Source organism: Diceros bicornis, chromosome 33 (assembly GCF_020826845.1).
Source record: "Diceros bicornis minor isolate mBicDic1 chromosome 33, mDicBic1.mat.cur, whole genome shotgun sequence".
Lineage (NCBI taxonomy): Eukaryota > Metazoa > Chordata > Mammalia > Perissodactyla > Rhinocerotidae > Diceros > Diceros bicornis.
In genome coordinates, this window is record NC_080772.1 from 36,505,581 (window position 1) to 36,526,754 (window position 21,174).

Below are 21,174 nucleotides of genomic sequence, written 5' to 3' on the forward strand. Positions count from 1 at the left end.
AGGGGACAGATTGGGTGAAACAGTCTTCACTGGAAGAGACCACTTAGAGAGCCTAGCAGTGTAGGCATGAGTTACTAATAAGGGCCTGTGGGTTAGTACTGGTGGGACTGGAAAGGAATGATGTGGGTTTGAGGGCCATTATGAAAGGAGATTTGGTGATTAGTTTTCTTTACAGGACAGCCTAGATAGAGGAATAAAACATGAATGAAATTTTGAGCTTGGGAGATGGAAAGAATGATAGGACCAGGAATAAAAACAAAATAAAAATCAGGAGAGGGAGCTTGTTTGAAGGGGAAGATAAGGAATTCAGTTTCAGACATGCTTTCTTTGAGACAGCAGCAGAACGTACAGCTGTATATGTCCAGTGGTTACTTGGAAAATATTGGACAGGGTCTTAAAGAAGGAACTGGTCTCGCATGGATTTGGAACCACCAACATAGAATGAGTGTGGCAGCCTTAGGAGTAGATGAGATTCCTAATGGAGAGAGTTTAAATGGAAAAGAGCAAAGACAGGAGCCCTGACCCTCTGAACACGTACAATCCACATCAATTTTATTGTTTTTATGACCCTTATCTGAAATTATACTGCTCACTGTGTGCTTATGTCAACATAGACCTGGCCCGCATTGTTCACCACTGTGTTTCCAGCCCGTTGACCAGTGCCTGGCACACGGTAGGTGATAAAAAAGTATCCATTGTGGGGCCAGCCTGGTGGCGCAGCAGTTAAGTGCGCGCGCTCCACTGTGGTGGCCTGGGGCTCGCAGGTTCGGATCCGGGGCATGCACTGACGCACCACTTGTCAAGCCATGCTGTGGCGGTGTCCCATATAAAGTAGAGGAAGATAGCACGGATGTTAGCCAAGGGCCAATTTTCATCGGCAAAAAGAAGAGGATTGGCATTGAATGTTAGCTCAGGGCTGGTCTTCCTCACTCACACACACACACACACACACACACACACACACACACAAGCATCTATTGAATGAAGAAATAACATTTTTGTAAACATTCACGTCTTCAAAGAGTCTCAAGTGTGACCCTAGGTAATTTACCTGATCAAGGACAAGTGTTTTATCAGACAACATATTTCAAAGAAATATACATTTTACATTTAGTTTTTTTACAGGTTTGGATTCTGACCTTGTATTTTGGTGTCTGACTCTTCAGATGTGACTGGAGGCATCCTGGTTTTTAGAGCTTTCCTGTTACTTTCATTTCCTCCCTGTGAGAAACAAAATAGAGATTGAACATGATGAATTTACATAAAAATGAAGTTGAATGTAAAATATAACATAGAGTTTTTCATTCAATTATCAAGCCAATCATTAAGGTTGATCATTTGTTTATGATATACTAAAAAGGATAATTCTTGTGCTTAAATGAATATTCTTGGCTCTACTACTGAATAATCAGCCTCCCCCTGCACAGCTTGTTGGTCACAGGCACTCTGTTTTTGTCAGTATGGTTGCTGCATCTCCCTGGCACAAGTTCCTCCCAATTTTGATCCTCACTTCCCATAGCCCTAGTGTTGGTCCCAGTCTAGGTCTTTAGCGGTAGAACTTAAAATGATGGAGAGAAGAAAGCAGTTTAGTGCCTTTACTCGTAGCTCTCCTGTTTCTTCTCTCCGTGATTTCATTTGCTTCTACCTTGTCATTTGTCTGAACATCTAAGCTTTCCTTTGAACTGGAGGTACGTCTCATTGGACACGGCCAGTGTATGCCTGGGAACATTCCCATGGAGACAGGGTACAACAAGATATAAAGTTAGAACATAGAAGGATTGGGTCCCAGCCTGCTCACAGTCTAGTTGGGGGAAAAAACACATGAAAAAGTAACTGCAACAAAATGTCATAGGTGATGAGACAATGTTTGTAGAGGGTGGAGGTGGGGCATAAAGATGGAGTGGTCAATTCTACTGCAGTAGAGGGAAGGGAAGGAGACTATTAAAAAGGAAGTGACCCTTGATTTTATAAATCAAGATGAGATTTTTGTTTTCCAAATGGACAAGTCATGGAAAATATTCCAGGCAGAGGGCGCATATTTAGCAAAAGCCCAAGGTGTGATTGTATACAGGTGAAGGGAACTACAGTAGAGGTGGTTGGACGGGAAAGAGTGTGAGAAGACTAGTGAAGTAGGCAGGGACAAGGACCTTGAGAGTCTTGTAAGCCTTGATATGGAGTTTGACATTATTTCTAGACACTCTATGTCAGAAACATGTTAAACTGGAAAGTAAATGAATCAGATGACTTAATGTAAGCCTTGCAGTAACCGTATGTGTTAAGCTTATTCTTGTGTTATTGAACAGGAAATTGATTAAGTGGCTAGAAAGGTATGGATCCCTGGATACATTATGAAGTAACAATAATGCCTTTTGATTTCAATCAAATAATTTACATCATGTTATACTGTTATTCATAAACATTTCCATCACAGTCTTTAAGTGTCTACAAATGTAGATTTATGTGAGTAGCACCTTACTCTGGAGCACAAGAGAGTGTTCTGTTTAGTCTGAGTTCGCAGTTCTTGATTTATTGGTTATTGACCAATCTGAATTACCTCTGATATTTTGGTTTGGGAATTAACTATTTAAATGACATTTAAAAAAATATGATGTAAATTGATTTATTCATTCCTAGAAATTGTCTTAAAGGACTCAAATCATCTATTTGTTTTTCAAAATATAAGGAATTTTTAACAGAACACATTTTGTTTAAACGTTTTAAAAGGTTATATTCTGTGGAGGAAGATATAGTTTTAACTTTCTGTCATTTTTAATATTTGGCATATTTGAAACTGGAGAAAAACTATTTTTCTTATACCCACATGTTATTGGAAAGAATATATGCAAATAATTCCCCAAATACGACCTTTAAGATACATTATGATGCCAGTAGACATCATGATTAACATCCATAAATTATGGCATCCAAAAATTATCCATAAATTATTGTAATGGCAGGGGATATACCCAAGAGTTGCTCTATGTGTGTCTGGTTCTTCTCCAGTATTACTCCAGTATTACTGTTCCAGAAGGAAAGACAACTCTTTAAGGAGTTTCTGCTTTTTGCCTTCTCTCTAGTATCCTTTTATCCTGTGGGTGGAGTGTTTGGAAAAGTTGATTCAACTAATACTCCTGTTCTGAAGCAGGATAGCCTAGCAATTTAGCTCTCAGGTGAAAAAAAAAGAAGTCAGGTAGAACAGGGTTCTAACCCAGGTGTTGCAATTTGTTAGTCGTGTGCAAATAGCGAATTATAACAGGACCATGGTTATTGTGAGGATTCAATACAACAGTGCTTGGAAAGCAGACAGCACCTTGCTTGGCACATAGTAACTGCTGTTAGCTATTCTGTTCTCCAAGAGAATGATATATTAGCCATTTTTATGTGCTCTGTGGGAAAATAATCGTGATAGCAAGGGTTAAACATCACTGTAGTGACTTTCCCAGAGAGAAAAACAGCAAGGCTGGCTGAAAGGAAGAAACCAGCTCAGCATTTGTGATATTCTCTGAGTTTTTAAACATATAAATGACGTTTAAAGTGTGGGATTATTTATTTTGACATAAGAATTAGAAAGAAGTCAAAGGCACTCTCATGAAGCACATTCTCCACATCTCTTCTCCGTTGTAAAAACAGTCAACGTTAATCAGAAAAGGAAGGCCAATTTTCCAAGGCCAATGTTAAATAATCTCGGTGTTTTCGATGTTCTAGGCTCATTTACACCTGAATCATTAGACCATGCTGTTCTAGTCCCTGAGGTACACTCCTTGTACTTGACATCTTTCATCCAATTCTTTTAGATGGGAAAATAATTATTGCTCTAACAACCTTATGTAGCTCTTGTAGGTAAATCTAGTGAGTAACTCATGAAAACTGTTCTATGGATAATTCTAAGTGAATATTGATCATATAATTATTACTTTGGACTTAAATCTGTCATAAAAACACAAATTCTTCATAATAACAACAATAATAATAGTAATAATATTTGCCACTTAGGAAGTGCCTACTATGTACTTTATATATACTGTCTCCAATTTGTATAATAAGGCTGCAAAGCATGAATTGTCTTTATTTTACAGATGAATAGACTTAGAACTTACAAAAAGATTTGTCTAGAGCAGAGTTCCTCCACTTTGGCAGTACTGAAATTTTCAGCTGGACAATTCTGTGTTGTGGAGGGCTGTCCTGTACATTCTGGGATGTTTACCAGCATCTCCAGCCTTTACTCTTTAGATGCCAATAACATCTCTACTCCTAAGCTATGAGAACCAAAAATATCTCCAGACATTGCCAGTCATTCTTAGTAGCAAAACTGCTCCCTACTGAGAACTCCTGGTCTAGAGAAATTATGTTAAAATGTAGTTTACTAAGGCCAGGATGTTTGACTCTCTTTGTTGAAACTAAATCATACAGCCAATTTAATATTAGAAAGATGCTTTCATTTTGGATGATGGTAAAAGTGAAAATCAGCAATGAGAAGTCTTCATTGCTTTTGCAAATCCTAACATAGTCTTCTAAACATTTCTTATTCTGTTTTAAAGCAAATATATGTAGTATATATAAAATAATGAGGATAAACCCCAAAGACAAACAGTACGTGACCCAGATGGTAGCAGGCAAAACTGTGACGCAATCTTATCTATCGCACTGTTTATTAAAATCCATCACCAGACAAGGAACGATGAGCGTCAAGACTGATTTAGGAATGTAAGGAGCATACCTGTCCCGTGGATGGCTGAGACTGACTGCTCCAATCAGGACCTTGTTCATTCTCATCATCTCCTTCTCTAGGCTTCACCTTGTTGAATCTTATTGCTGGCAATTTAAACATCTTCTCTGTTGGTTGTTCTTCTCTGGTGGTTCTTAAAACTTCTGTTTTTATGTGTCTCGAGGTAGAGAAATGTACTTTGTTTTTCTTTTCATTAGTAGACAAGCCAATTAATCGTTTAATCAGGATTTTGTTCTGGTTAATTCCTAGAGGCAACTCTCTAGCTAGTCAGGGCTTTGGCTTAAAAGCAGCAAATTACTTCTGCTTGGGTGATTTGAATTCTGTTTATGAACTTTACAGAGTCAAAATTCCCCGTTGAATAATTTGTCAGTGGAGAATTAAACAAAACTTCATTGTTGATTTAAATTGTTTAAATGTCATCACCTTGCTCCTTGGTTTATTTTTCTTTCTTTCTAATTACCCATCTACCTATCTCTTTCTATCTAATTTTAATCAAAGCAATACATACAAATCATTAAAAAATAAAATATGTCTAGGGGCTGGTAATGTAAAGTAATAGTTCACTCCCCTAAAGTCCGTATCTCTAGTCCTGCACCATGAGGTAACTAATTTTTCCTTTTATGGTCTTCTGGTGGTTCTTTCTTTCTTTTTTGTTTTATGAGCCGTTAGTATTTTATTATTTGACTAGACTAATGGAATTCTTAGGAAATATAATAAAAAATGAGATATATTGCTTCCCATTCCCAATAGCCTAAATGTCTATCTCAGATTCATATTGATGATTGCATTACAATTAAGCAGAGAGAGTATATTAGTTTGCTTGGACTGTCATAGCAAAGTACTGCAGAGTGGGTGACTTAAGCAACAGAAATTTGTTTTCTCACAGCTCTGGAGGCTAGAAGTCTGAGATCAAGGCGTCAGCAAGGTTTGTTTCTTCTGAGGGCCGTGAGGGAAGGAACTGCTCCAGGTCTGTCTCCTTGGCTTGTAGATGGCTGTTTTCTCCCTGTGTCCTCACATTCTCTTCCCTCTGTTCAGTTTGTGTCCAAATTCTCTCTTTGTATAAGGACACCAATCATATTGGATTAAGGCCCACCTTAATAACCTCATTTTAACTTAATTACCTCTTTAAAGATCCTATCTCCAAGTACGGTCACATTCCAAGATACAGGGGAGTAGGACTCCCACATGAATTTTTGAGAGGATACAAGTCAGCCCGTAACAGAGAGACGGTATGTTTGTTGAATACCACTTTGGAGGAAGTGCATTTTATAGCTAAGAAGAAATTTGTTCCAAAACTTCTTAAAAGTTTATTATTTTCTCACAAATCGCTCAAATATCATGAAAGCCAAATATGTGATTCCTAGTTTTATAAGCTGGGGTAATTCCATTGGATTATTAATTTCATAAATTGTAAAAAAAAAAATGTACCTTTCTCCAGCATGGATGTTTTTCTCTGATTCACCATTTAACCCATAAGGCTAAACCCCTTGAAGGAGGACACCATGCATGACTTATTTTGTCCCCCAGAATAGAATAGAAACTCATGCCTCTGCAGAGTAGAATTCATCTGAAAGCTCTTGAAGAGATCTGCAACTGTAGTCCTTACTTATATCTCTGTTTTAGTTCAGAACTAATTAAATACGTTACACTTTGCAGCATCTAAATTTATACATTTCTTCAATACTTGGCCCCACAATCTGCTGCTTCATTTGCTAATATTTTCCTCCCTCTGTGTCTTCTTCCCAAACAGATGGAAAGGTTTTACCATCAGAACCCTTTGCTGTGTCACTTCTCCTGGTATCACCTTGTCATTCTAATGCAGGATACTTTCATTGCATCTGTACCATTTTAACCAAATATGTAGAATATTCTAATATTTCTTTCACAATTTTACTGTTAAGCAAAATCACAAAACTAAAAAACTTGTAAAAGGTCCAAGTCTATATCAGAAATCTATGAAATTCCAGTGAAAAGGTCATCTTTTCCTTTTGGAAGCCCAAGGTCAAAAAGGAAGGTGGGATTATAGTCCTGAGGAGAGCCATGGAACTCCCATTTCCATCCTGGCAATGACATATCTACTGGATGCAAGGAGACCCCAATGTGAGGGATTTGGATTATTAACATACAGACAGTCATCACATATGGAGGGGCTAGGAACTGAGCTAACTCCTGGTTGTCTGCATACCTTAGCTCTATATGCCATCAAACAATAGCAGTAAGAGCATTGAAATGGCTACTTTCCATCATAAACTAAGTTACTTCTCATAAACCATCTCTTGTTAGACTAGGTCTAAACATACAAATATATCTAGACTATTTATTCTAGTCTTCCATAGATTCTTCTTCCAAAACATTTGAAAGACCCAATTAGACAGTCAGGATTCAATGTCCTTCTACAATACAAATTATCAAGTCATGGTATCATCTTTAATATGTAGTTTTTTAAAAAATATTGGACTTTTTAAAAAAAGATAAAATGAGTATGTCAATTGTAGGAATTCGTTCTACTCTTCTAAACTAAAATTAAAGTAATGTACATAATAGAAAACTCTCTTTCCATGATTTGAGAGTGCTTTTAAAGTGAGGTCTTGCTTACTACAGGGAGTTCCAAAGGCAACTGAAACATTAAAATACTGGAAAAATATAGATGAGTTAATCAAATTTTACCTGTTTTTCTGGATAATATAAACACTTTATATAAATATAAGAATGTAACTGGTTTTCTTTTTTTAAAATCCATGATTGCAATTGGGGCATTAAAAATGTTTGCACATTTTGACAGGAAATTGTCAACGTTTAGCCCTGTTTGTTGGTAGAATCTTATTCCTTACCTTGCCTTATTTTAAAAATTAAAATTAACTTTAAAAAACCAAATTTTTTCCAGTTTTATTGAGATATAATTGACATATAACATTGTGTATGTTTAAGGTGTACAATGTGATCATTTGATACATGTATGTATATGGAGAAATGTTTACCACAATAAGGTTACTTAACACATCGCTCACCTCACAGAATTGCCATTTTGTTGTTGCTGTTATGGTGAGAACACTTAAGTTCTACTCTCATGGCAACTTTCAAGTATACAATACAGTGTTGTTAACTAGAGTCACTTCTGGTGGTTATTTCTACATTGCTAAAAATATCTGCTTATTCTATTTTTTTGCGTGTGTGAAAATTTGGACCCCAAACCTGTGTGAGGCATAGACTCAAGATTAAGAATGGCTAAGGAGAACTTTTATCCTACTCAGAGCCCAGACAAACTTCCTTGTTCTGTGCTGTTGGATGGATTTTTTTTTTTAAAGGAGACAATTTTTTTAGGGGGTCCTGTTTTATTTTTGTTTTTAATGGGACGACTTCTCTTGTGCACTCTCCAGTTAAAACCAAGACCTGAGAACCGAGACCAGCCTCCACATCCTCAAAACCTAGGGCAGCCCCAGGATCTCATCAAGTACTCTTCCCTTAGTAACTCTGCAGTCTGGGCGTTTCCTTGAGATTCTAGCTATGTAGTTTAAAGCATATTTGTTACAGTTCATAGAGCAAAAAATTTTAAGTTCCTGTCAAGAAAGAATTTTAATTTGGTTTTCCATATTACCAAAATCACAAGTCCCATTCTGATTTTTAAAAGAAATTAGAAGTTTCAATTTTAGATTCAATCATTTTATCATTATGTAATAAATAACTTGATTGAATATATGATTTGACTTGTATGTCCTGGAAATACAAAGTTACTTATTTTTGTTCAAAAAATGAGTGTTTGTTTTAAAAGGCAGTTTTCTTTTTCATTACATTATTGCTTCAGAATTAATTCTGAATTAATTATCAAAGATGTCAGGGGTCATTTTAGGAACTTCTCAGATAATCCTCTAATCCTATAGCTGATTATGTTTTTGAACTTAGGATATAAACATCAAAGCCAAGTCATGGGAAGGAAAGGTTTACAGCAGGCTTGTGACTAATTCTCTGCCTTTCTGCAACCCTCAGGGGACTAAATGGCCTCATCAGACCCCCTTGTAAACCTGCTTATAGTATTTACTAGAGGAAAGATGCCAGGTAGTCCTTATATGTGAAGTGTATTTAGTAGGGTATTACTGGTCTGTCTACACTGCTTATTGGAAATAAACCTGAAATTTATGGATTTATGTGGCATGGCTGGCTGAAGAAGGGGAGGGGAGTAGTGTCTGGCTCAGTGCTGGGCATATTTTAGGTACTCCATGAATGTTTGTTGAATGAATGATGACAAGATGATGATTTAGACCATCTCTTAGCTCTGAATCAAGAATAAAGAGGTTCTTTGTGGCAAAGGCATAATGTAAGAAGTGGAAAAAACCTCTCTGAAGGAGCAGAGATTTTATTTCATGGGCTCATTGCTTTTTTATCAGTATTCATTGTATGCAAGACTTTGTCTTAGGCTGGGAGTGGGGTGGGCTAAGAGAAGTACGCATAAAATAATGGTGTATTTCATAAGGAATGGTAGGTCAGATTTGATGAATATGGTTTATAAATGGCACACAGCAATATTTTTTGTATAACTCTAACTCTAAATTCTGTGATTTTGTATTGTTCTGCATATTCTAATGTGTGTTATTACACACACACACAGATGGTAACAAAACCATACTAAAATGAAAAGAATCATCATTAGCAAATAGTAGCATATTCTTGTTGTGACTAGTAATTTAGTTTCAGCAGAGTGTTATCCATCACATCAATGATTTTGCTTTAATCTTTTTGATTTTTATGTTTTATGTTAAGTTTACAAACAGGTTTTAGCTTTATAGTTATATAAGAGATATAAGCAAATGAAATTTATATTTAGTTTCAGGTTTGAACATATTTACATATCATTCCTACAAAATTATTCAGATCAATGCTGGAGGACCCATAACAAAGTTTCTACTTAATAGGAATCATGTTTGAGAAATGCTGACTGTCTTTGAGGGAAATTTGAGTGGCGGGATTTCAGACATTCCTGTTAGGGGGTGATTTTGGATGGGGAGGACTTTCTAGTAGTTCTCAAATGACAGTCTTCTCTGCTTTTGGAAGGGGGCATGGGTTGGAGTGTTCTTTCTTTATGGCAGACCGTTGGAAACAAACTACAAAACCAATGAAGGTTATGTTTTCCCCTATGTTTATTAAAGAAAGCAATATTTTAATAATTCTCTGAGACCCCTCTGAATTAAATTAAAATAGTCTGAATATTATTTCAATAAGAGAAGAGTAACCACTGAGTCATAAAAGGAATAACTGGTTTACAGTAGATAACCTCAAGCAATAACTTGAATGGAAACAACCAGAAGTGTGTTTGTTTTTTTTTTTTCCTCAGGGTTGCGGGAGAGTTCTATTTTTTGGAGAAGATAATAAACAGATAAAAAGCCAAGTATCTCGTATATATTGTGTCCAACAAATATTTGTCAATTAATTGAATAAAACAAATTGTGTTTTTGGAGAGCACTAAAAGTTAAAATACTCTGCAGACTAAAGCATATAATTTTATTGAGCAGTGAACATTTGAGTTCTCACTGTGTTTCAGGTCTTTACGAGCTGCTGTGGGGTATACAGAGATGACCAACACGTGGTGTCTGCCCCGGACATACATTCTTGAGAGAGAGAGAGAGATGTATCAACAACCACAATTCAAGTTCTGCAAAGGAAGGCTGCGAGCAGTGCTGCATGAGCAAAGAGCAGGTGAACGAGTCTGTGCCAATGTGAGTGGACAGTAAAATGGGGAGTAAAGCTCCACAGAGACGTTAATGCTCATGATAAGGTCTGAAGGAAGAGGGATTCACCAGACGGATGTGGAAAGGTAGGACATTCCAGACACAGAAACAGCATCGGGTTAATTAAGGTGTTACAGTAAGTGCCAGTGAATGTGGCCAGCTCAGTGCCCCTAGTAGACACATAACAAAGACTTGTTAAACTACTGTTGAATATTAACAATTAGTATGGAGCATGTACATAGTTTTCTTTACTTAAATATAAGTCATAGTCCATATCATTTTCATAAGGAAGCAAAGACACAGATTTTAGATTCTTTCTGTTTTTGTAGGGTTAGCAAAACACTACGTTCAAAAAAATAAATACTCAAAGAAAACTTCCAAATATATTTATTTTTCTTGAGTTGATGACATTGAATATTTAATGATCTTACAAAGTGGATTTATAGCAACTTAGAGGAAATTTTCTGTCATAAAATATGTATAACACTATTTAGAAATATTTGCCAGAGTAATTTTATGTGACAGATTTAGAGGATTTAGTTTTTTTTAGTCACCTGCAGGTGTAATGCGACTAGATGCAAAGCAACTCAGCTGATGTGAAGAATTCCTGAGACTAAAGTGATTTTAAATATAGTATCTCAGTAAGTAGAAATGCTCTCTGTTTCTCTGATTATAATATTTGCATTGCTTTTAATTTATAATTAAAATGCATGAGCAGTGAATGTAACAGATATTAAGGGTAAAAATGCCTTCAGGAAATTGTTAATAACTAGTGGCATCTGTGACTAATGAACGCTATATTGGTTTAGACTGTGACTAACAGAATAAATGTTTTGAAGAAAATCCTTATGTTAGTATTTTATAAACAGTAATCGGGCCGTGATGGATTTGCTATGTGAATATAGATGGGGTAACTATATGAAGTTTCCTCATTCTTTTACAAAGTTGATTAGCCTGCTTCAATATTGGTTCCAATTATGGACTATGATTGTTTATTTATTTATTTTTTATCATCTAGTGGGCTAACTGAAAGCACTTCAGTTAATTGAACATCGTGATCTACTGTTATGTAAGGAGATTAATAGTGCAATTCGTAAAGAAGATTGTCTATATACAATTAGCTTCCTAGCTAAGCTGCTTTAAACTAGATTTTTTGTTTTCTATATTCTAAATTTATCAAGGATCTAAACCTAAGGTTTTAGGAATTTCTGAGCTATACCAGGAAGTTAGTTCTATGAAAAAATACATCCAACTGCTAGTAAAAGTGGTTGTTGGTTTATGAATAATAGCTGTTGATTATCTCAATAATAAAAGCTGATGCATACAAAGCAAACATATTAATCCTTGACCCAACATGAAGATGTCATTACTTTTCAGCACTCAAATTTGCCATGGTGAAAACTTTATTGGTCTCTTAGGTCTGAGGGATGAATGTAATATATAGCAATTTGAAAATCATCTGAGAATGATTATTAGTTCTTTACTTAGAAGCCAAACTCCATTTCATCCTTGGGTTTTAGCCTCCTGGTTCCCACAGTCTATTGGATGTTTAATTCAGAATGTCTTATAATCACTTTATGATCAACCTACTTAGAAACAAATTTATCTTCTTTACCACCAATCTAGCAGCTTCTTCTGACTTCCTGTTTTGTTAAAGTCACCATCATTCCTCTAATTTCCTCCTTTATCCTTATTACATGAATTAGTTACTTGTTTCTCTGACTCTTCCTTTACAACTTCGGCTCCTTAGCTGTTCTTCATTCCCATTTTCACCACCATATCTAAGACTTAGAGAATGCTTTACTGTTGTAATAACATCTGGGTTGGCCAGAGGAAGCTGTGAGCAGTGCATTTGGGGTCCAGATAGCTGGCTCGAGTGTGAGAGGGGAGGGAGAAGCCCACTCCAGAAAGGCAGTGAGGAGTCCAGCAGAGCATTGTTTGAGCAATGTGGTCCATGTTTTTCTGTAATATCAAAGAAGTTACTGATTTCATTGAATAGAAGATTTGAAACTGATTTATAAATATCTCTCATGTTGAATCTCCCAATGCACTTGTTAGAAGTTAAAAAAAAATAACTTAGTTTAAAATAATTTAAAACTTACAGAAAAGTTGCAAGAACGCTACAAAGAAATCAGTATCTGCTTACTTAAGATGCCCCAGTTGGGTCACGTGGTACATTTAACTACATTTGTTCCCTCCCTGTCTCGCTGTCTCTCTTTCTGTCTGTGTACGTACTGATTATCATTAGCCTTTCCCTGAACCATTGGAGAGCAAGCTGTGTACATGGTGCCCCACCGCTCCTAAGTATTCCAGTGCGTGTTTCCCAAACAAGGACACTCTCCTACGTGACCACCATTCACACCTCCAAGTCAGGGACTCAACAGTGATAAAACATGGCCACCCAATCCACAGACTCTTTAAATTTTGCCAAAAGTCTCAACCAAGTCCCTTTTTCCTTCCTGTAGGATTCAACACAGGATCATGTGTTGCGTCTAACTGTCATGACACTTTGGTCACTTTCAATCTGGAATGAGTCCTCTGTCTTTTCCTGTCTTTTGTGACCTTGACTGTTTTAAAAAAGTACCATCCTTGTCAAATTAATATTTCTAAAACATTTGATCAAATCTCTCAGATAAGACAAATCCAAATCCTAACCGGGCTCCCTTATGCTTACAGCTAAGTTTGGAGGTCAAGAGGTTTCCAAATATTGCTTTTGTCACTGACACGTGGTTTACTGGAGATTGCTACATAGCGTGCTTGTGTTCGTTCATGTGTTGATTCACTTATTCAGTCATTAAATGATTCAACAAACATAATAATCAGACATTGAGGGCCAGTTACATGACACGTGTTATTTCACTTAATGCTCATAATATCAGATCTGGTTCATTATTGCCTGATATTCAGAAAAAAAACCCTGAAACTTAAAGGAATCAAGTAATTTTCCCAAAGTTATATAGCTAATAAAGAGCAAAGCTGGGACCCTGATGCCGAAGCTATAATGCTTTTGAGAACCTATCTATTGAGCACTGGAGATGCAGAAATTGAGAGGCTCAGTTCTCCAAAAACTCATAGCTTATGGGGGATACACACATATAGATAAATAAATATCTAGATGCAAGGAATATAATTCATCCATTTTGAGCCCTGGCAGTGCCTTATAATACATAGGCATTCAATATATCCTGTTAAATAAATAAATGTATTAATGGAAAGGGGCGAAAAAACACCCTAATTAATTAGTTACTTAATTATACCTAAGATTTGCAAATGCATTTTAACTCGAAGTATACTTTAATTTGAATATTCAGTAAAAATAGCCTACATTTAAAACTATATGTAAGTCTAAAACAATTGACACTTTTATGAGTTGTTGCGAACTATCTCTACACAGGGGGACAAATGTAGAGAATTTTGATCGTTATTAGTAAATCTGTATAGTAAATTATTAAATGAATCTTCTTGTGGGGGTCTATATTACCTGAGTTAAATTATTGCATTTAATTCATAAGGATTTCCTAATTTCTCCACCTCACTCTATTTCTGTAGAGTACTACCAGCTATGTAACTCCAGTTGTGTAAAGTTATGTAAAGTTTCTATGTCCATTTCTGATTTCATAGAATAATTGTAACTAAAGGGTTTATGAATGTCAACTAGTCCATTCCTGTGTCCCTAGGCAGTGTCCCGGAAAGAAACGTTTGCATTATTATGGAATATATAACAATGAGCTCACTTTCTCTTGTTAACATTTTGATATTTAATACATTTATTATTTGAATAAAGTTGAAACATCATCATGAGTCATCAGAAAGAGGAAACTTGACCCAGCGGGGAAACTAGAGTATCTGAAATCAGAGAGTGCGGATGGGAGAGCCCTTTCCAGCACTGACTAACTGGGTGGATTCTGGCAACTCACAACCTATGTGAACTATAGTTTCCTCTTGTGCAAAAAGGAGATAAGCATGCCACATTTATAGTATCCTCCTCCATCCATACCCAAATCTTTTGATATTTAATTAAATGACACATTTGTGATAGTGATCTACAACTCGGAACATGCTTGACGATCGAACTTTTAATGATAATTGTAAATAATAGTTTAAAAATAAAGATTAGTATATACTGAGCACCTTACTGCAGGAACGCTAAAACTAGTTTATTCTGGTTTATTAATACATACACCTAACTGATAACCTTGTTAATCCTTGTTGTTGTAATACATCACGATACTTATTTTAACATCATTTCCACCACGATTTGCCTGTTGTTTATTGTAGAGGACAAGTAGCTTATTCTACAAGCACATATTGAGACCATACCAAGATACCATTACCTACTCACCAGAACTGCTACGGAGCAATGGACCCTCATATATCACTAACGGGAGTGCAAATGTCACAACCACTTTAGGAAACTTTGTCAGTTTCTAATGTAGTTAAACACCTTTCTACTCTGTGGCTCAGCAATTCCACTCCCAGAAACACACCCAGGAGAAGGGAGCGCTTGTGTCCACATAAAGACTTGTACGGTGATGCTCAGAGCAGCTTTATTCATAATTAGTTCAAAACTAGAAATAACCCAAATGTCCATTATCAAGAAAATAGTTGAAATTATCGCCTGTTCATACAAAGGAATACCTCGAAGCCGTCAAAAGGAACAGACAACTGATATATGCAGCAACGTGAATGAATCTTAAAACCATTGTATTGAGAGAAAGAAGCCAGATACAAGATAATATATAATTAACGATTTCATTTATGTGAAGTAAAGGAACAGACAAAACTCATCTGTGCTGATACAAATTAGAACTGTGTTGTCCCTAGGCGGTGGGGTGGTGTTGGGTGTATGGGGGGAACTTGACTGGAAAGGAGCAGAAGGAAACATTCTGGTGTGATGGAAATGTTTATATCGTGATCTGTGTAATGTGTGTATTATATTTGCCAAAATTTAGTGAAGCCTACATTTAATATTTATGCATTTTGTTGTATATTAATTATAATTCAATAAAGTATTGTGTGCTATATCTGTAATTATATCTATATTGAGTGCTTTCTAATGCTAGGCATAATTATATTATAATACATAATTATATTAATACTACAATAGAGGGATGCCACTGTACAGGAATAGCACAAAGGATGGAACAATTTATTTGTTTGTCGCATGATGTTTTCAGAAGGCTTCCTAGATGCTGTTTCTTGAGGGCTAAGTAGAATGTGGGAAGGTCAAGTAGGGGCAATGGAGGGGGGGTAGGGAGGGGCTCAGTTGTATGTGTAGGAGCATTCTGGGCAAGGGAAATGATCATAAATTGTAAGAGACTGAGCTGAATTTATATAAAGCTTGGTCTATCCAGAATTTGCTTCTTTGAACAAACTTTCCTGTTTGTTTTTTGGTCAAATTAAGGAAAACAGCTTAAATCTCCGAATTAGTTGTCTATTGCTGCATCAAAAGGCTTCTTAACACTTACTGCCATAAACTACAGCCATTTAATTTATCTCACAATTCTGTGGCCCGTGTGGCTGATCTGGGCTCTCACGTGTCTGTGGTGAGCAGGCAGGCCAGCTGGCACTGGTAGCTGGTGGATTTCGGACGGCCCCACTCATAGCCTGGTGGTTGGTAGGACGTTGACCTGGCTTTCTTCATTCTGTCTCATGTGCCCTGTCATTCTCCACCTCATGCGGGCTCTTTTACATGGTGGTCTCCAGGTACCAAATGCAGCAAGAAGTCAAGCCTCTCTATGCAAGTTCTTTTCGTGTCTTTTGCAGCACTTTTAGCAATATCCCATTGTGCCACAGCAGGTCACGTGTTCAACCCAGTTTCAATAGTTGGAAAGGTAGACTCCACTTTTTGATGGGAAGGAAATAATTTAATAGTATTTTTTTTGTAATCTATATCAAAATCTCCATTCAAAAATTTACTTTATATACTTATTTTCCTAAATATTTTTTTTTCAGAAAACATCTTTTAATAGGAACTTTTAGGTAAAGTAATTTGTAAAGAGGTAGTTAAGTAAGAGCATCAAGCAGCATTATGGAATTCATAACAATTTCAATTTAAAAAGCCAAATAGCAAAAGGAAAAGCTGGCTGAAATAAGTTTTTGGAAAATTTTTACAAACTAGAAATAAACGTATTAGGGGTATATTAGGAATTTTCACCATTTTTATACTGTTAAGTTTCTTTTGATTTCATGGCTGTCATGAACACTTGGCAGCCAACATGTTACAATTCAGATTCTTAAAGAGAGAAGGATCTCTTGTCACAGGTCCAAAATTTTGAGCACCATTGGCCTAATTGTTGTCTTGGATGCCGGTTCTTTGAGGGCAGGGTAACACTGCACAAAATGACTGTTCTGTGGCCAGCATGTGTGTGGAGCAGGAACAATTTCCAGCAAATTTTGGGAGAATGTATTGGGGCGAAATGTATCCAGAACATTCTATATGGCTTTATGCTTTAAATGCAAATAGTTTCTTATTTTTTCCCCCTTTCACTCTAGCATAAAAGGATCAGAGCCTTCTTAAGTACTAAAAAGGCAAATTTAGATAAACTCCAATATCATAGGATGGCTAGTCGATAGCCTAAAGTCGGTTGTTGAAGGAAAGGGGTGATCCCCCAGGGACCGAGTGCGGCTGAGGACCCCAGAGGCAGGGCCGGGCTCAGGACCCTGAGCGGGATTCCTTTCAGACTGGGCAGCCCAAGAGACAGACTGTCCCCAGAACAAAGGACATACCTTGGAATGAGGTTCCAGTGCGTCCCTTTATTCCCTTAGCCCTCCTCCGAGGGGCTGGACTCCTGGCGGTTCCGCCCGCATCTTCCCCGGCGGGGCGCTCTCAGGACCAGGGAGCTTTGGAGCGAGCACACCTGGCTGCGGCAGCAGAGGAGGAGAAGCGTTCGCGGCGTCCTCTTAGGCTGCCAGCCTCGAGGGGCATGAAGCAGACGGAGTCAGCCCCCACCCCCGACACCCTTGTCAGCTTCCAGAGAGAGACCTCGAGCTTCTCACCAAGCAGAATGATCCTTCTCTGCGCAGGTCCAAGCCGTCGCCGTCCAGGGAGACCCCTGGTCTCCGACAACCCCCCATCACATCAGCACACCTGGGGACAGACAGAGGGCGCCGGGGCCAGGTGCAGCCGGGCGGGGGCTCCGCTCCTGCCTGCCCTCCCAGAGCCCCTACTCTAGATTCTCCATCTGCAGGAGAGCTGGATTCCTGGCAAAGCATCCTCAATTTCAATTTCATCTTTCTCAAGATAGGTACATTTAATATATAAAAATAGCAAAAATAAATTAAAAACAGAAAAGCCAGCCTGGGTTATTTGAGAGTCATCCCAACATTGTTGACAAACGATCAGGGCAGTTTTGGGCTACAACCTAATTCAATTAAAGAAAGGTTGAGGAATAGTGGGGAAGTTCTCAAAAGTTTGTCTAAAACATGCTCTATCATATGAAAAATGGTGATTAATTAGTATTTATCTTGGGACTTTGAAAAAGATTACATTTAAAATAAGATCATGTTCTGTTCTACATTTATGAGGACAGAGGGAGTGAAGAGAGGGCCCCATCTCAATCTAGGTAAAGTGCATATATATATATATATACTTTGTTGAGGTTTAAACTTATCTAAAAATGTAACACGAAAAGTATAAAATGACGGCAAAAACTGTAGCTGTGTCCCAGTCATTTGGAGTTTATTTTATTGTGGTTGAATCAATGTTTGAACATTTCTGTATAGATAGTTAATAAGCATTTGACATCTTTAAAGTTTTAATATTATACTACTTTTTAATTCCAGATATAAATCAAGAGGTGGAAAATTTAAACGATCCAGAAATACCAGTTGTAGATATCGAGAGTCCTACTCCCTGGCCACGTTCACCCTCACCCCGTCAACAGTTTGGCACACGTTCTCTCAATTATCTTCTGTATTTTTAGCGGGGAGGGAGGAGGAAAGAATAATAACAACAGTGATGTTAAAAGAAAAATAAAAGCTATCATTGGTCAAGCTTTGATCAATTTCTAGGCAATTTCCTTATATTAGCACTGATTCTTACAAAACAAGTCATCGAGGCAGGTATTATTATCCTTTATTTGCCTGTGAGGACACTAGACTAAGAGTGAATAAATAACTTAGCTAAAATTACAGCAAAGGAGTAGAGCCAGGATTTGAATTGAGATCTAGCTAATTCAAAACCTGTACTCTTTCCACTATGTTAAGAGTAATAGTCACCATTAAATGAACCCCTGTTACTTGCCTAGCATTTAAAAAATTATTTCTATGTTTTACAAAAACTCAGTAAGATAACAATGATCATTCCTCTTTTGAAGAGGAGGCGTGGTTTGCCAAAGCCACAGGGTCATTTAAGGATGGAGCCAGGATTCATACCCAGGGCTCTTAGACTCCAAAGTCCCTGCTTTTTACTCTACACTGTCATAATATAGTATTTTCATAAAGTAGCGTTCTGTATCTCAACACGTTATTATGCATAGCATGTTCTGTAAGAAATAATTTGAATAATTGTTCAATAGGTTTCCACTCATGTGTCAACTCTGATAGACGGATGGTGGCTGCCTGGAGTACTTGGTTAGGAAAGATCCTTGGGCAGCTCTGGATCAGAGCAGTGAAGTCATGGTGACATCTGTCATGTGTAGGGAAGGGGACGACTTGTAGCCTCAGTGCCCAGAATTTGCCATCCCTGATTACTTTAAGAAAACATAAAATTATTAACCATTAATTACATTTCTACAATGATCAGTGCCCCCCACCCCAAAGTAGTCTGTTAAAAGAAATAAAACTCTAATTATAATAAAAAGAAAGAAATATCTACAAGGGGGTGTACACATACATATGATAATTCTCAGATAAAATTCTGTATATAGATAAGCTACTTTTAATATATACCAAAGTCAAAATTATTCACTACAATTTGACCAGAATCCTTATTCATCAGCCGCTTTATTTCATTGCAGCGTTATGCTCTAGAGAAAGATAGAAAAGATAGAAAATTATAACCTTCTGCTCTAATAATTTTCTGCCCCTCAATCTGATTTTATGCTACCAGATTGTCTTAACTCTTTGTACATCTTGAATGTAGTCATTAATCTGTAGTTAAAAGACCAACTTTAATCAGTTTTTCAATTGGGTAGAATATTCAATCTTGTTTTAATGTGGTACTCTGGCTTTGTGAGTGTAGATGGGAAATTGAAGGAAGTTGGCAATAAGACAGGAAAGGGGAGACAGTCCAGTTCTGAAGCCAGGTAATTGCCCTCACAGTCTGCTCCTTGGTGTCTAGAGTGAAGTTGCTTTAGTTGCCCTATGAATTTCAATAACTGCTTCAAGCGAAGCAAGGACAAAGCAAGCGAGGAGAATTTCACACGTCCACCTTGTGCAAAATAACTGGCAGAGACTTAAAAAAATTTGATTTTAGAAGGAAGATTTTCATGGTTTTACTTTAGGAAAAAGCATAAGAGACAGTTTGGGAATCAGAATGCCTAGGTTATAATTCTAGTCCAATAAGCTAATGGCATTGATCTTTAGCAAATTACTTATATTTTCTTAGCCTTCATCTTTCCTTGTCTTCTTTAATGTAAACTGTAAAAAAATATATAAAAATGCACAAAACAAATTTTCAATCTGACAAATAATTATAAAGTAAATATCAATGAAAACCACTAACAAGATCAACAAAAAGAACGTTGACAGACCCAGACGACCTCACCCCCTGCTGTCCCTTCCAGATACTCCTCTGCTCTCCCACCATCCCACCAGAAGTAACCACTGTCCTGACTTTTATCACACAGCTTTCTTACTTTTCTTTACATTTTTACCACATATGTATACATTGCAAATAATAATTTTGCTGTATTTGGACATTGTATAACAGAATGATATACTCTGTGTAACCATATATTCATTCAAGTACATTATTTTATGTATATCCATTAGATCAGATTTGTTAATCATCCTGTTCATCTTCTATATCCTTACTGATTTTTTTAAACAAATATTTAAAATATCCCACTGTGATTGTAGATTTATATATTAGGTCTGTTAATTTATGATTTCTATATTCTGATATAATATTATTACAGAGATATTAAAATTATATCTTATTGGTGAATTAAAACACTTTTCTAGAACTATCATACATTCCAGCAATACCACTTCTGAGTATTTATCTGAAGAAAATAAAAACACTAATTTGAAAAGATATATGCACTCCTATGTTCATTGCAGCCTTATTTACAATAACCAAGATATGGAAGCAACCTAAGGGTCCATTGGTAGATGAATGGATAAAGAAGATGTGGTACATATTCCACATATATATATAATGGAATATTACTCAGCCATAAAAAAGAATGAAATCCTCCCATTTGTGACAACATGGATGGATTTAGAGGGTATTATGCTAAGTGAAATAAGCCAGACAGAGAAAGAAGAATATCATATGATTTCACTTGTACATGGGACCTAAAAAACACAAAACAAATGAATAAACAAAACAAAATAGAAAGAGACTTATATAGACCTAGTAGATATATACAGAGCATTCCATCCAAAAACCGAAGAATACACATTCTTTTCAAATGCACATGGGACATCCTCCAGGATTGATCACATATTAGGCCACAAAACAAGTCTCCATAAATTTAAGAAGATTGAAGTAATACCAAGCATCTTTTCTGACCACAACGGTATGAAACTAGAAATCAACTATAGGAAGAAAATCAGAAA

At 36.7% G+C, this 21,174-nt stretch overlaps 1 protein-coding gene across 1 annotated transcript in view; it reads right to left on the reverse strand.

Moving 5' to 3' along the window:
* The window catches only part of CNGB3 (cyclic nucleotide gated channel subunit beta 3), a 144,353-nt gene extending 126,692 nt beyond the window's left edge, over positions 1-17,661 (reverse strand). Inside the window, exons 1-2 of the mRNA XM_058529003.1 lie at positions 17,446-17,661; positions 1,140-1,221 (exon numbers count right to left, since the gene is read on the reverse strand). Coding sequence (XP_058384986.1) covers positions 1,140-1,221; positions 17,446-17,661 — 298 coding nt within the window. The remainder of the gene's footprint in view (positions 1-1,139; positions 1,222-17,445) is intronic.
* Between the last annotated feature and the right edge of the window lie 3,513 nt (positions 17,662-21,174).